This window comes from Protomyctophum parallelum, assembly GCF_964188405.1.
Source record: "Protomyctophum parallelum genome assembly, chromosome: 3".
In the NCBI taxonomy this organism is placed as follows: domain Eukaryota; kingdom Metazoa; phylum Chordata; class Actinopteri; order Myctophiformes; family Myctophidae; genus Protomyctophum; species Protomyctophum parallelum.
This window is the reverse complement of record NC_139698.1, coordinates 25,585,375-25,600,045: the sequence shown is the minus strand read 5'-3', so window position 1 is coordinate 25,600,045 and position 14,671 is coordinate 25,585,375. Positions and strand designations below refer to the sequence as shown.

The 14,671-nt window shown below is 41.6% G+C and overlaps 2 protein-coding genes across 2 annotated transcripts; both read right to left on the bottom strand.

Annotated features, from left to right (window-relative positions):
• Window positions 1-3,889: 3,889 nt before the first annotated feature.
• LOC310855802 (uncharacterized protein) lies at window positions 3,890-7,856 on the bottom strand. The gene is made up of 3 exons (XM_083760952.1): window positions 7,639-7,856; window positions 7,272-7,510; window positions 3,890-4,822 (listed from the first exon to the last, which is right to left on the bottom strand). The coding sequence occupies exons 1-3, from the start codon at window positions 7,799-7,801 to the stop codon at window positions 4,343-4,345; spliced, it is 882 nt and encodes a 293-aa protein (XP_083617078.1). The 5' UTR covers window positions 7,802-7,856; the 3' UTR covers window positions 3,890-4,342.
• A 2,225-nt stretch (window positions 7,857-10,081) lies between these two features.
• Window positions 10,082-14,671, bottom strand: tpi1b (triosephosphate isomerase 1b). The gene is made up of 7 exons (XM_083761071.1): window positions 14,499-14,671; window positions 12,781-12,904; window positions 12,389-12,473; window positions 11,976-12,108; window positions 11,716-11,801; window positions 11,440-11,527; window positions 10,082-10,812 (listed from the first exon to the last, which is right to left on the bottom strand). The coding sequence occupies exons 1-7, from the start codon at window positions 14,605-14,607 to the stop codon at window positions 10,694-10,696; spliced, it is 744 nt and encodes a 247-aa protein (XP_083617197.1). The 5' UTR covers window positions 14,608-14,671; the 3' UTR covers window positions 10,082-10,693.

Here is a 14,671-nt window from a genome sequence, read left to right as displayed (position 1 = left end):
GTTTCTTGCGTTATCCGTGAGCGCAACACTTTTCACTCACTCTCTCTCTCTGTCTCTCTCATTCTCTCACATACATCCAGACTTCTTGCTCCCTCTCTTTGTTTTATACAAGTCACTCATGCACAAAGCATATCGAATTCCTCACTCTCCTCCCCCTCCCCCCATTTTTTTCTGACTCTCTCGCCATCGCTCTCTCCCTCCCTCTCTTGGCGAGAGTGTAGCTAATAGGAGACACATGGGATGAGTGCGAGACATGGGAGTGGAGTCGCTCCACTGCACACCAGTCGCCCCGTAGAGCGAGCATTCCATACCGCACTGTAAAACTATAGAGAGGGGAATGAAAAGGAGGAGCTGAGGGAATGTGATTTAGTGGGGCTGTTAACGGCTCATGTATGTGTGTGTTCTGACTGCGACCAATACACCACCCCTTCTTTCTCTAGCACCAGCTGGACTGCTATCAAGAGAATGTGACCTTCATTTTACAGAATTACTTTAGTCATACAGATTAAGGACTGCTTTGTCTGTGCCTAAGGTATAAACTTGCATATTACGGACAGTGTTAAGTCTGAATGTAGAAGTAGCACAAAGTTAAATAATTCATGATCATATTACCTGCTGCCTGCTTGGTGTTCTGTGTTCCTTGTGTAGTATCTGGTGAAGCGGTCAAAATTCCTAGTAGCACAAGCATACAGGTTCAAGGCCGCTTATACGCTACTGTACTTTAAAGGGAAATGCCAGTCTGGTAGCTGTTTGCAGGCATTGTCTTAATACCTGCTGATCATATCTTGTTGTTCCATGTCCTGTTAAGCTAATGAAGTGGCATACACACCTGTTAGCAGACGCCCATGTGTCTACTGTCTTCTTAATTCAATTAAAACCATCGTCATGCTGATGAACCTCTGACAACAAGCAAGAGTCATCAGAGATTAGAATTAAGATGCTGACAGTGGATTTGAGACATATACTGAATGCACGCTGAAGCTACTGGATGTGGTTTGAGTTCCAGTGGTGGTATGTAGGTTGAGTGGTGATGAAAAGTCACCTTGAATAAGTGTGTCGACATCGACATAATGTAAAGTATGTTCAGGCTGGGACGAATCAGATTTTGCCCTCTAGTGTCATCACATCTGGGAGATATTCTTAGAACTCCATCAGTCCTTTGCCAGGGTGAATGAGGACAATGTCAGAAGTATGAAGGATGTGTATAGGCGACATTTTTATTTCTAGGACTCAGATCCAGTACTGCCTACTTTATTCTACTATCAGCGAGATAGTAGAATAAAGGTTTTGTATGCCTTAATTAGAAGAATTCCAGTAATGCCTTGTTGATATGGTAGTAAACTATTATTCTCACAACAGCATAAGGCATCAGTTACACATAACTACAGCTTTATTATAATAATCATTATTACTGTATATGCAGGGACAAAATCCCACAATCAATCCCACAGGTAGAAAAGTTTGTTTATTTATTTTTACCTTCGTCACATCACAGATAGGTGGAGTCTTGCCACATCAGGAGTACAGTGAAGCATAAATTAGACATTTAAAGTCTCGTAGTAAGGCACAATTCCACATTGTCCAGAAAACTCAGAGTCAGTTAATAGTCAAGAGAAGACAATGGGCTGGCCTAGTGGTCCAGGTGCATACCACATAGGCGCATGTCTGACAGTGTGCTGCGGGTTCGAGTCCTGACCCCGACGACCTTTACTGCATGTCATTCACAGTCTCTCTCTCCCTGTGTCCTCCTGTCCTCACTATGTCCTATCAATAAAGGCAGAAAAGCCCCCAAAATATATTTAAAATAAAGAGAAGACAGGTCATACAAGGTCATCAATATCTAACTTCCAAATCATGCTAAATGTTGCATCCCTTAGTCTCTCACACACACACACTACGGGTGGAACGATTCACTTATCTCCTGATTTGATACGATATCGATACCTGGGGTGCCGATTCGATTTAGATTGTGATTCTTAATTATATTGCGATTCGATTTGATATTGCGATTTTTTTCCCAAGTTACTTTGCTTTTTTAAATTATAATAAAACAATATGGACCATGAAAAGTTGAATCATACACTTTAATGCAGCCAGATAACATCAGTCAGACTTTCTGACATTAAAAAGATTCATTTTAATATTGGCATTAAAACTCGCGATATATCCATGAATCGATTTTGTCTTATTTTTTTCACCCCTAACACACACACGCTTTTGACACACATGCCGTTATGTATTAAAAACTGAAGCTTTGACCATGAGAGACAGCTTGAGTACAGTGTTGATTTCGTCGACTAAAACTATGATGAAAAATGTTCGTCGACTACCTTTTTTCACACTTGGAATAGAAACTAAATGAAAATTAAGCTACGATGACTAAAACTAAGACAAAATACACTGACAATTTCGTCAACAAATAAAAACTAGACTAAAATGTTAGGAAGGGACTATAGTGGACAAGAGATCCAGTATGAGTCATTTTACACTTGGTTGCATGCTGAAAATAGTCGATCTACAAGCTCACAACGCGTCGCAGCCATTACGGCGGCATCAAGGCCTGGCAAAATACATGTAGGCCTATAGGCCTACATATATTTAGTCGACTAAAACTAGACTAACACTAAAACATTCCAGGTGACTAAAATGTGACTAAAACTAAATGAAAACTATTCAAGAGACTATGACTAAAATCTAAATTTGCTGCCAAAATCAACACAGCTTGAGTACAGCGATGTCGTGGGGCCACATCCCAGGAGTTAACACCCAGGGGGACACAGCAGCAGACAGACGCTAATGGTAAAAACCACTCTGATTCCAATGTATTAACTTATTTTATTACCCTGTAGACCTGCCTTTGTCAGTGTCAGACTGCGTATCTCCTATTGTTACCAAACGCTTCATTAGTCACTGTGTGTTCCTCATTAATAAGATTAATCTCCCAGCAATTAGCTGGGTGCTGCCATTAGGTTAATTGGGAAACCCTTTCATTTGCGACAGCCCGAGTGTAAAGAATTAAAAAGGGGCTTATTTGTACTCGTACAGGTACAAACAGTGAAATGTTGCAAAATGTATTGTCTCTATACTAAATCACATTGTATTATGTAGGCCCACAAGTAATTATTTTCATCTTGTAAAGCACATTTTATTACAGTATTTTTTGATTGCTGTTGCAACATGTATTTTAGCATCATTGTGAGGTCTCGATCCATCTATGTGTGACCAATGAATTAATGGCAACTGTGTGTGTGTGTGTGCACTGTGTTGCCATGCAGAGGAGAGAAACTCCACCAGCCAATGGCTGTCTTGTCAATTCTACCAATTATCATTTGGGAGTTCTATGCTATTCTATTTCTAATACACTGTTTTGCAAGTAAAATAATTGAGACCCTCTGGGAAACTTTGGAATATTGTTTGGTTGGCATATGGTACAGTAGGTGTAGCCTATGTTACACCTGCAGGTACCATACCATAACTAACCCAGGATAAAGATTAGGTTTACCCTTGGGAATCCCCTAATCATTTTGGTTTTAAGAGGATGGAATACTTTGCAGGGTGACTCATGGAGGTTTGGCTCTAGACCCCTTTCCACATTTGAGAATACTTTTGAAATCATAGGAGTGTGCCAGTTTTTAGTTTGCAATCACACCCTTAGCATAATTATGCAGAAATGTAGGCCTAATAGATACTGTACAATAAAAATAGAAATTGGGTAATTTGGCTCAAATGTATGTTGTACAGGGGAATGCCTCATTTGATTAAACACAAAACAGAAATCATATAACATGAAACAGTATAGGTCGGTTGCAAACGATCAAGTTATTTTATGCAGAAACATGAATGAGTCACCATAGTACCCGTTACTACCACCTGCTGGAGTGGACTGGAACTGCGCTTATATATTTGTTCCACACTGCAGAAATGTAACCTTGCAGGCTAACTGTTGAATGAACTAAACCTTAGAAAAACAAACAGTGAATCTCGTTTTATTTTGTAAGAATAAAGTTACAATAACCTGGATGTATAAAATCTTCATAGAATATGATTGCATTATTTCCATATTATGGCAGCAACCGTTATATCTTTTTCTACATAAAGTGTTTAGGTCTATAGCCTACATCAGTATGCATGCACATTAACTGACATTATTCACATTTAACGTTAAAATAAAAGTATGAAAGACAGACATCCCAATGCCCAATCCCCTTTTACTGAGATTTAGTGTCAATATTCGGCATGAAAAAAAAAACAACAAAACAAAGAAACACCCATGGGAAACAAAGCACAATCACAGCCTATTATATAGAACAATTTAAATACAACAATGTAAAGTGCAGAATCATCATATAGGCATATTAGTCTCTCTCTTGTGCACGCTTCTGATGTGCCTGCCGAGCGACTCCATCCACTTGAAGGACTTGCCACAGTAGTTGCATATGAACTGCTTCCCCTCCGTGTGGATGGTCTGGTGTCTGTTGAGCGCGCTGGTGGTGATGAAGGTCTTCCTGCAGATGTCGCACCTGTACGGCCGCTCGCCCGTGTGAGTCCGGATGTGCGCCGCCAGGTGCGAGCAGTTCCCGAAGCGCTTCTCGCACACGGAGCAGCAGTAGGGCTTCTCCTTGTTCTCGTCGCCGCTGCTGCTGTTGGACGGGTACGCGTGGAACGGCAGCACGCCCGAGTCCTGCAGACTGCCGCCCTTCAGCCCGGTGGTGGGCGAGATGAACTCCTTGATGTCCGACTCCAGCCCGTCGAGCTGCTCGTCGTCCTGGCTCAGCCAGAAGTGTCTGGAGGACTGCTTGCTCTTGTGGTGCTCCTTCTTGATCTGAGACAGCAAAATTTAGATTATTTTCATAGTCTCTTGAATAGTTTTAATTTAGTTTTTTAAGTCACATGGAATGTTTTAGTGTCAAGTCTAGTTGTCGACTAAATATCATACGATTTTTAGTCGGCTAAAATTTATTTTGGCGGGCCTTAATGCCGCATTTTACGCTGGCTGAAAATAGCTGATCTACAATAGCTCGCAACGCGTCACGCAGCTTGTAGATCTGCCATTTTCAGTATGCAACAAAGTGTAAAATGACTTATACTGGATCTCTTGTACACTATTCTGAGGGACAATGGATAGAAGTGATGAAACATGTGTGCATCCATTTACAGTATACTGACCTGACCTAGATCCATTGAGATCGAAACGTTGTCTTAAAGTATTCCTTTACCCAGAGCCATCTAATAGAAGAGTTACGATATTGAGGGGGCAGAAACCTAGTGCTCGAGCGTTGTTCATGCAGCCTGAACTGGGACAGGCTGGAGTTTTTGAAATACATTGGATACAATTCCCACCACCTTTCTCAAAGAGGTCTTAGACAGTGTGATTGGAGATATCCTAAAAATTGTAAACAGCTCTCTACAATCAGGCGTCTTCCCAGACTCACTGAAGACTGCTGTAGTTAAGCCCCTTCTCAAGAAACACAATCTTGATCCCTCTGTTTTGGGTAACTATCGACCCATTTCAAATCTACCCTTTCTGGGCAAGGTTTTAGAAAAATGCATCTTTCATCAATTGGATGTGTTTCTACAGAACAATAATGTGCACAACAAATTCCAATCTGGCTTTAGGAAAGGTCACAGCACAGAAACAGCACTTGTAAAAGTAATGAATGATCTTAGGGTGTCTGCTGACAAGAAACATGTATCCGTTCTCTTACTTCTAGATCTAACGGCTGCATTTGACACGATTGATCACTCAATTTTAATACAGCGTCTTGCGCACTGGATAGGCCTGTCTGGTACGGCCCTGTCCTGGTTTTCCTCCTACCTATCAAACAGAAGTTACTTTGTCAATCTAGCCGAGTTTGACTCAAACAAACACGACATCAGTTCTGGCATTCCACAGGGCTCGATTCTTGGCCCTCTGCTTTTCTCCTTATACATACTGCCATTGGGCGAACTCATTGCCAATCACGGAGTCAATTTTCATTTCTATGCTGATGATACCCAATTATATCTTTCTGTGGCTCCAGATGATCCCTGTGCTTTAGACCCGCTGTTTACCTGTCTGTCTAGCATCAAATGTTGGATGAGTGAGAACTTGATTACAACTTGTCCAAAATGCAGCAGCCAGAGTTTTAACTAGAACTAAGATGAGAGAACATATTACTCCAGTTTTGGCATCACTGCACTGGCTTCCGGTTGTTTTTAGGATTGATTTTAAAATTATTTTACTTGTCTATAAAGCTCTCAATGGTCTCGCACCTTCCTACCTACATGACTGCCTGCCTAAATATGTCCCAAACCGCCCGCTAAGGTCTTCCACTGCTGGCCTGCTCGCTTTGCCTAAACAAATGGCAACTAAAAAATACGGGGAAGCAGCTTTTTGCTTCTACGGGCCGTCGGCATGGAACAATCTCCCACTGTACCTTCGTCAGGCAGCCTCTGTAGACATTTTTAAAGCTCAGCTCAAGACCCACTTCTACAACATTGCTTTTAATTGATCTTTTATTTTTATTTTTTGTTATTCATGTCCTCACTGTATTGCATTACTGCTTGTTTTTTTTAATGTCGTTGCCTTGCTTTTCTTTTATTCTCCATTGTTATGTAAAGCACTTTGAGCTGCATTTCATGTCATGAAAGGTGCTATACAAATAAAGTTTTATTATTATTGTTTTCAACGAGGGCGGCACAAAAAAAGAGCAATTTTAGGCATGTGTGCAACATGTGAACTGTTGTAAAGTATTGTACAGTGACAACTAAAGTCTCTGTAATGTTTAATATGCTGTACCATTACTAAAAAACAATCTAAAATAAAGGTATTTAACTAAGATCATTGAAGCTGGGCTGGTCCCTGGGTCCAATGCATTTCTGCCTACTTCCGGTCCAGGACTTGACCCGATTTGTTCTCAATAGAAGTCTATGTAGGAGAGCCGTCATTGGACTGGCCCCATGAAGTGAACTGAGTTTGCGTAACTCTGTCTTACTCTATGGCTCTGCCTTTACCTAAAGAATGGTGTGCGGGCCCTACCTCCTTCCATGATTGCCTTATTGGCCCTGCACCCACTGTCGAGGTGCGTGTAAATAGGTAGGCCTATGCTCCCCACTAGACTAGTCCCTAGTCTAGTTTTTTATTTGTTGACGAAATTGTCAATTTATTTAGTCTTTAGTTTTAGTCATCATAGCTTAGTTTTCACTTGGTTTCCATTTAGTTTTCGCCAGTGAAAAAAGGTAGTCTACGAACATTTTTTATCATAGTATCAGTCGACGAAATCAATAGTGACCTGCGAGGGTTCCGGGTGCTCCTCGTCCATGCTGCTGGTGTTGCCGTTCTCCTCCTCCTGATCACAGTGGTGTTGTGGCGGTGGCTCCGGACAGGGGGCCTCTCCTGCTGCGGGAACAGCAGGGGGGATTGATGGATGGTGTTGTTGTTGATGATGATGAGGAGGAGGAGGGGGGTTGCTGCTGTGGTGGTGGTGGTGGTGCTGCTGCTGTTGGGTTCCATATCTCTCCAACCGAGGGGCTATGGACAATAAAATACACGTTTTTAGAGGTAATGCACGTAGAATTAAGCTGGCGCTACGCTGTTCACGTAGATGATCTTTTGATCGCGTCTTTGATTTGGAGATCGCAGAAATCATTCAAACTGACCTGACTTGAGCAGCTGCAGCTGCAGTCGCAGACGATTGATTTCTAGATCTTTTGAGCGCAAGATGTCTTCCTTGTATTCCTCTATCGTCTTTTCAACCGCTCCGAATATCTCCTCGGCCGCCGCCGTCAACCTGTCGGTGAGAAACACTTTCAGCGACAGCATTTTAAGAGTTTTCTGAGGTGAATTCGTTAGCTTTTGGTTGAGCACCGTGATTTATTCTTGCCACTCCGGTGGACGCGTCACGCTTCGCTTGCTATGCAAGACTTGCAAGTGTGGCACTATCGCCGCGTAGTGGGGTGGAGTGGAATAAAAGCATTGTGACTCGTGAGCGCACGCACACACACACACACACACACACACACGCACACAAACGCACACACACACACACACACACACACACACACACACACACACACACACACACACACACACACACACACACACACACACACACACACGCACATTTTGAATACTGGTACTTTTACTTGTAACAGTATTTCTTCTTCCACCACTGGTGGCAAACTGGCAAATATATCAGGTTTATGGTATACCTTTCCGATCAGAAGATTAGATTAGACTGACTTCATAGATCACTGAGGGGAAATTCAGATGTCATAATAGAAAAGCTTTCATAAAATGTCATCTACAGTATAAGCCCAGTCATCCACACCAATGAGCAACAGCTAGTTGCAGATTTGCAACTGCAACCATTTGCAATAATGTGATAGAATCCTAAAATCGCACAAACTGCAATTCAGACCGCTGCAATACTGGTTGCAAGTTGCAACTAGTTGTGTGTGTTCCTGCTTTGTGAATTGTGAATCATTGGTGTGGACTGGTCTTTGGTTAGAATGATCTTCTACCATCATAAAAACATACTGTATTCTGCAGTATAAGATTTGTGCCATCCCTTTAGTTAACAATGAACAGATTTACAATACATGAAAAAAGTGAGGGGCGGTCTTATCATCGTACATCATATCCATTCATTGTCAATGGAAATTTAATCCCGATTTGTTCAGACACATATGACGGGAATTATCCATTCATTGTCAATGGCATTTAATGTTTGTTAGGACAAAACTCTATAGTTGAATATAGGAGGTGCTAGCACCCCTCAAAAACACACATGGATTGTGGTGACTAAGGTCACTGCAATCCAATGGATTATGGGTGTCTGAAAATATACTGCATGTCTAATGACTGAAGGGCACACTTTATGTCTTATGTATGCTACAATACAGATTATAATGGCAGCAGGTCTGAATCTCCGAGCCTGGAAACCAGATGAATCTACCAGATGTCAGGAATGTATCTCCAGTTAGTGAATATACGTACAGCAACAGTATGTGTTTCAGCCCTCAGAGTTCTACCAAACACTGGTGAAAGAATACCTGCAGGTTCAGGTGCATCAGAGAGAATCCTGTCAGTATAATAGACACACTGACACTGTACACCCACGGTACCACTTTATAGACCTAAGACGTATGAACCTGGAGTAATGATACAACTCTTGCACTCAGATGATGTTCACACTCCTCTCTTGACCTCTACAAACAGTCAAACACACAGACACACACAATCGAATTACCGGTAACACAGATGCTGCAGAGCCACACAAATACCTCTGAAAGTATACCATTCTATTATGTTCTAGTTCTGTGACCATTATCGTTCATTAATGCCATCTTTGAGCTCTGTTATACTAGCCACTCAGACATGTACACAGTCTGACTGACAGTAGAGCCAGTATGAGTGCTTAATGGACATAGCTACAGTAGAGTATTCCCGTGGTACCGTGTTCCTCGGCTGCTGTGTCACAGGATCTGGCTGTGTGGTTTGAGTCCAACAGATAAATATAGCAGTGAGATTCCTTCACTGCCCTGCACCGCATTGTCTTAACATGACTTCATTCCTGTAACAAGCTCTCTCTGTAAACCTTGTCATAATAGCATAATTATATTCCTTTCCTTTGTGCCTTGTGTGGCTAGTAACAACATGAGTTATTCGATCTTTGAGATTGCTTTACGTTTTTGTCCACAATTTCTTTTAGCTTCAAAGGTTTCACATTATAGGCCAGGGTCTAAGCAGATATCTAAGTTATATTAGTACAGTGCCATATAAATAGTATAGTAATATAACATTAACTCATTGTGTTAAAATGTATCTCAGGATCCACTTGGGAATGGCACAGTTCTCAATCTCAAGTGGCCAGTCTAAAGTCTACATATCTATGATGTTGCAGTTGTATGACTCATGACATTTACTTCAATTACAAAATGAAAGTTCAATATCGATGAACATCAAGGTGGTTTAAGGGGAAATAGATTTGAAAGTGGTGGCGATTGTATCAGAACAGTTAAGAAGTGTAATAGCACATTACAAAAGCTAATGAGTAAGACATTAATCAACCAGTTACACAAGACAAAACACAAGACAGTGTACCCATCTCTAAACAGTTTATTACGATGTTTTCTTTTCGGCCTTCCCGCCCAGCTACCCGTTGGCCATGACACAATATGATTGACATGTGATGGAACACCCCCTTCTCAGCAAAATAAGCCAAAAAAGAGGGGGATAACAAACTTTTACTACAGGAAGGGGATAAGCCAGTAAACATCATAATCACACAGAGATACCTATATTAAAAAGACACGTGAAAGTGCTTCAACACTGTATGCACACAAAGTTTTCAAGTAAAGGCATAGGTTGTGGTGTATTATCCAACTCAAGCTGCACATTTACTGTAGCAAGAGCTTGCAGCATGAGCACTTGTGTGTGGGTGTTTGCATTGCACACATTTTAGTGGAGCCAACTCTTTTTTTCCTTCTTCTTTCAGTGCAGTACAATACATGTCAACCTGTCCCTTTTTATTTTGTAACAAAATACATTAAAAAAAGAGAAACACCGGAAATGACATCATTACACAAAAAAGGATGAAAGGGGAAAAGTTCTAAGTGCTGAGTTTGAAGGATCGATGATGCCGATGAACCAGATCATCTGAATGGAGCTGAAATATGGATGTGGTTTCATGGTCGTAACTTCCCGGGATCTTTATTGCTTGGCATTGATGATGTCAATGATCTCTGGCTTGAGGGCTGCTCCGCCCACAAGGAAGCCATCAATATCTTTCTGACCTCCAAGCTCCTTGCATGTGGCACCGGTCACAGAACCTATGGGGATAAAAATAGAACATGTGAGAAGATGAGATTATCACAATAAAAAGTTATGTTTTAGGAGCTGAAGTGAGAATAAAATACTGTCATAGCCCTTGACCACTTAAGGCCTGTTTTGTACTTTGTTGTATGATGGTGTCACGTGGGGGAAACAGCCAATCAACAAGCTTGCATTACTTGTGGGCTTGTACCAAAGATTGACATACCCACTTGACATACCCAAAATACAGACACCAGGTGACAGTGATTATAGTTACTTTTGAAAGAAAAGAAAAAAAAACAGAAGAGAAACAAATGACTTACTTGCTTGTAAGTCGTAAATTGCTCTGGATTAAGAGCATCTGCTAAATGCCTAAATTGTAAATTGTACTACTACAAGCAAGTGTGAGGGAAGAATAACTAAAATAAATCATCAATCAATAAATCATAAGTGAGGGGCACTCTCATCATATATCAGCCAATCAAATCATCACATTCCGTGCTACAACACAAAGCTGTGCATAGGAGATGGCGCCCCTCAAAAAACAAACGATTTCCCTTACGAGATCAATAAAGGTCCATCTAATCAACCCAATTCATTGATTTTTTTTAAAATCTCTGAGATGAACAGACAAATGGATGTACCTCCATAGATGATCCTAACAGAGTTGGCAACAGCTTCAGACACATTGGTTTTCATCCACTCCCTCAGCTTTGCATGAACCTCCTGGGCCTAACAGAACAGGAGACAGACAGAAGATTGATGAGTGAAGGTGTAGGATCATCCAAGCAGTCATTTTAAGTGAATGGACAGCTGCTCTTTAAGATTGTTTGCATTTATTAAGAGACAGTCCTAAACCCGTTAAAAAGGTGTATATCCGTGTTTGAACAATACAATTTTAAATGTTTATCAAACTTTACCTGCTGTGGGGAAGCGGTCTTGCCAGTGCCAATAGCCCACACAGGTTCATAGGCCAGCACAACCTTGCTCCAGTCCTTTACATTGTCTGGAAAAATACGATCAAGATAAATATGTTTTGCCCCCAGGATGTAGACAATAGCCATGAGTCATGATCCCATGGACCATCAACCTGTGACATGACATTCCCTGGAATCTGAAATTATGGTGTGATGTCAAATGATTGTATGATGGGGTTTGTCAAAGAGTGGTCCGTACATACCTACAAAGAACTTTGTCTGAGCGAAGACCACCTTCTCTGTGATTCCAGCCTCTCTTTCGTCCAGCTTCTCACCGATGCAGGCGATGACCCCGAGGCCGCTCTCCAGAGCGTGGGCGGTCTTCTGACCGATGAGCTATCAGTCACATAGTGGTATGGAGTAAATACAAGACGCACATTGTGTTAAGATTTCATTTCCCTGCATGTTAGAGGCATGATAACATGGAGTCTTACTCAAACTATCATCGATACTAGGCTAGATTATGCCATCATGCTTGTGCAATAATAATGTATTGTTTCAGTGCTCAATGCAATCACTAAAGATAGTGATAAGACAGACAGAGGTATCGCTTTTGCAAATTTACATAACATGAGCAAACTGAGTAGACGGGTATACTTTGTGTCTGCAGACTTACCTCATCACTCTCTCCAAAGACATGGCGTCTCTCAGAGTGTCCCAGGATTACCCAGTGCACTCCACAGTCCTTGATCATTGCAGGGCTGAGGACAGGAAATGCATCACAATATAAAGACAATCCATTTAATTCATAAACACAAAACTCTAATACTATTAGTAGGGCCAGGAATATATATCTATATCGTGATATGAGACTAGATATCGTCTGGGATTATGGATATTATGATATGGCAAGAGTTGTATTTTCATGGTTTTAATAACTACTTTTTCGAAACATTTTCAAAAAATAGCAGATCTACAAGCTCACAATGCATCACAGTGTGAATTTGTAGATATTTTCACTACATGTATAAAATAATTATATTTGTTAGAACAGGACAAAGGCCCTACCTGGTCTCCCCAGTGAAGGCACCCTTGGCAACTTTGTAGCAGTTCTGAGCAGCCACCCCGAATTTAGCATCCAAATGGGACCTGACAAAGTCCAGATAGATGGTTGGGGCACCGCACACGACCTCTGAAAGCATAAAGAGGAAAATAGATCTTTTGACTGAGCATTGAAAGGTAGGCCCATTAAATCGGATACAAAAAAACACAGGAAAACTTTATTTGCATCAAGCTCAATGTCACTGACTAATAGTAGTCAGTGACAGTGACATATTAAAAATATGAACACGGTCTACACACGAATGATAGTCACTGACTATCATTAGAGACAGTGTTCATATTTTGAATAATTTGCTGACACTCAAGATTGTTTTGTGAATAAAATGTATGAGTTTCACATACTATATTACCACATATTTGCACTGTACCAAGCTAACATTTAATCAAGTGTGGTTTTGCCCAAGTCAACATTACTAAACTCCTACTACAAAGTTCAGGCAGGGTACATTAAAGTCACACTCCGGACATTGACATTCACTAGGTAACTGTATAGCTTTCGTGAGGCTCACTATGGCCTTGGTAAAGGTCATTTATCCATGGCTGGACACCGTCTCCCTCCGTGTAAAAGGTCTTGAGTTCAACCTGCAAAAGGTCACCTGAGTGGCTGCATTCTGCTGAGGTCAAACCAAGATGAGGGGGTCTACATTCAAAATGTCAACAAAGGAGGCAGACTTTAAATATCCTCGACCTACAGGATAATAAACTGTGGCTGAAATGAAAACAGCTGAACTTTGACATTACAATTTGGTGGGAAAATCCAATTGAGTTTCTGTCTAGCTGCAGCGCATGTCCACTTTAACTACACACTGTTCCAGTTTTGTAGAGGCGGTACTACCTCTATAGACATCAAAGTCCAATACTTGATCATTCCCTGTCCTCATGAATGCAATTGAGGTATGTATTTACAGGTGCATCAGGCCGACACATGTAGGCCTGATGCATCTTAACCACGCCTCTACTTGTCTACTTGCCAACTTGAAATGTAGATAAGGACGGAAATGAGCCTGTGCTGTTTCCCTTTCTTAATGGGAATTATTGTACAGAGAGAAAATAAATGAATTTATGATTCGGCGTCGTGCAGACCAGTGGCTATTGGAAAATGACCAGATCACAGGACTGGACGTGCACAGCTTTCTCTGTATCACGCGCGCGCACGTGCACACACACTGCACACTCTACTGTCTGCCGGCTGCCGCTGCACGGCCTACGTGCATAGGCTACGTGCAGATCGGAACGCACGCCCACTTGGCTGAAAATCCCTTTGAGACTTCCCCATTCATCCATTGTACTACGTTAATAGTGTCTTCTATTGTTGGTTCCTAAGATTTGGGTTAACGTGCATACATTGATACGTAAGGTTAAGAGGTAATGTAATAACCACGCATAGAACAATGTGCAGCTCATTCATGTATGAGCAATTTTTGACTCTAGATTAAAAAGTACACCATGATCCTCCTGATCCTCGCCTTTGATCTATAATTTATCATTTTCTAATTCAAGCCGCTCGGGGCGAAAGAGCCAAACTAACACGTAAATCCGTGCACGACCATTCAAAGTGGCATCGTTATTGTTGTCGTGATACAGAGAGCAGCAGTTACACAATCAAAGAGGCCGGGTCGATCACGTTGTGTCTCTTGTGTGTGAATGTCAAATGTTTCACGTACCGACGTTGGGGTCCACCTTTGCGCCGTTCATGGTCTTCATGAGCTCGCCGAGGCTCGCCTTGTCGCCGTTCATCTTCCAGTTACCACCGACAAAGAATTTCCTGCTCATGTTTGCGGTTTGGTGGATGATCTTGTGCTGCTTTGGCCTTTTAGAACGGTGCTAACGGTTGCCT

Excerpts from the sequence above, each read along its gene's own strand:
- LOC310855802 (XM_083760952.1), bottom strand. The coding sequence starts at position 7,801 with ATGCTGTCGCTGAAAGTGTTTCTCACCGACAGGTTGACGGCGGCGGCC. Across the intron at positions 7,511-7,638 it reads GCTGCAGCTGCTCAAGTCAG|CCCCTCGGTTGGAGAGATAT; the intron begins GTCAGTTTGAAT and ends TATTGTCCATAG. Across the intron at positions 4,823-7,271 it reads AGCACCCGGAACCCTCGCAG|ATCAAGAAGGAGCACCACAA; the intron begins GTCACTATTGAT and ends TTGCTGTCTCAG.
- tpi1b (XM_083761071.1), bottom strand. The coding sequence starts at position 14,607 with ATGAGCAGGAAATTCTTTGTCGGTGGTAACTGGAAGATGAACGGCGAC. Across the intron at positions 12,905-14,498 it reads AAAGGTGGACCCCAACGTCG|AGGTCGTGTGCGGTGCCCCA; the intron begins GTACGTGAAACA and ends TTATGCTTTCAG. Across the intron at positions 10,813-11,439 it reads TGTTAGGATCATCTATGGAG|GTTCTGTGACCGGTGCCACA; the intron begins GTACATCCATTT and ends TTATCCCCATAG.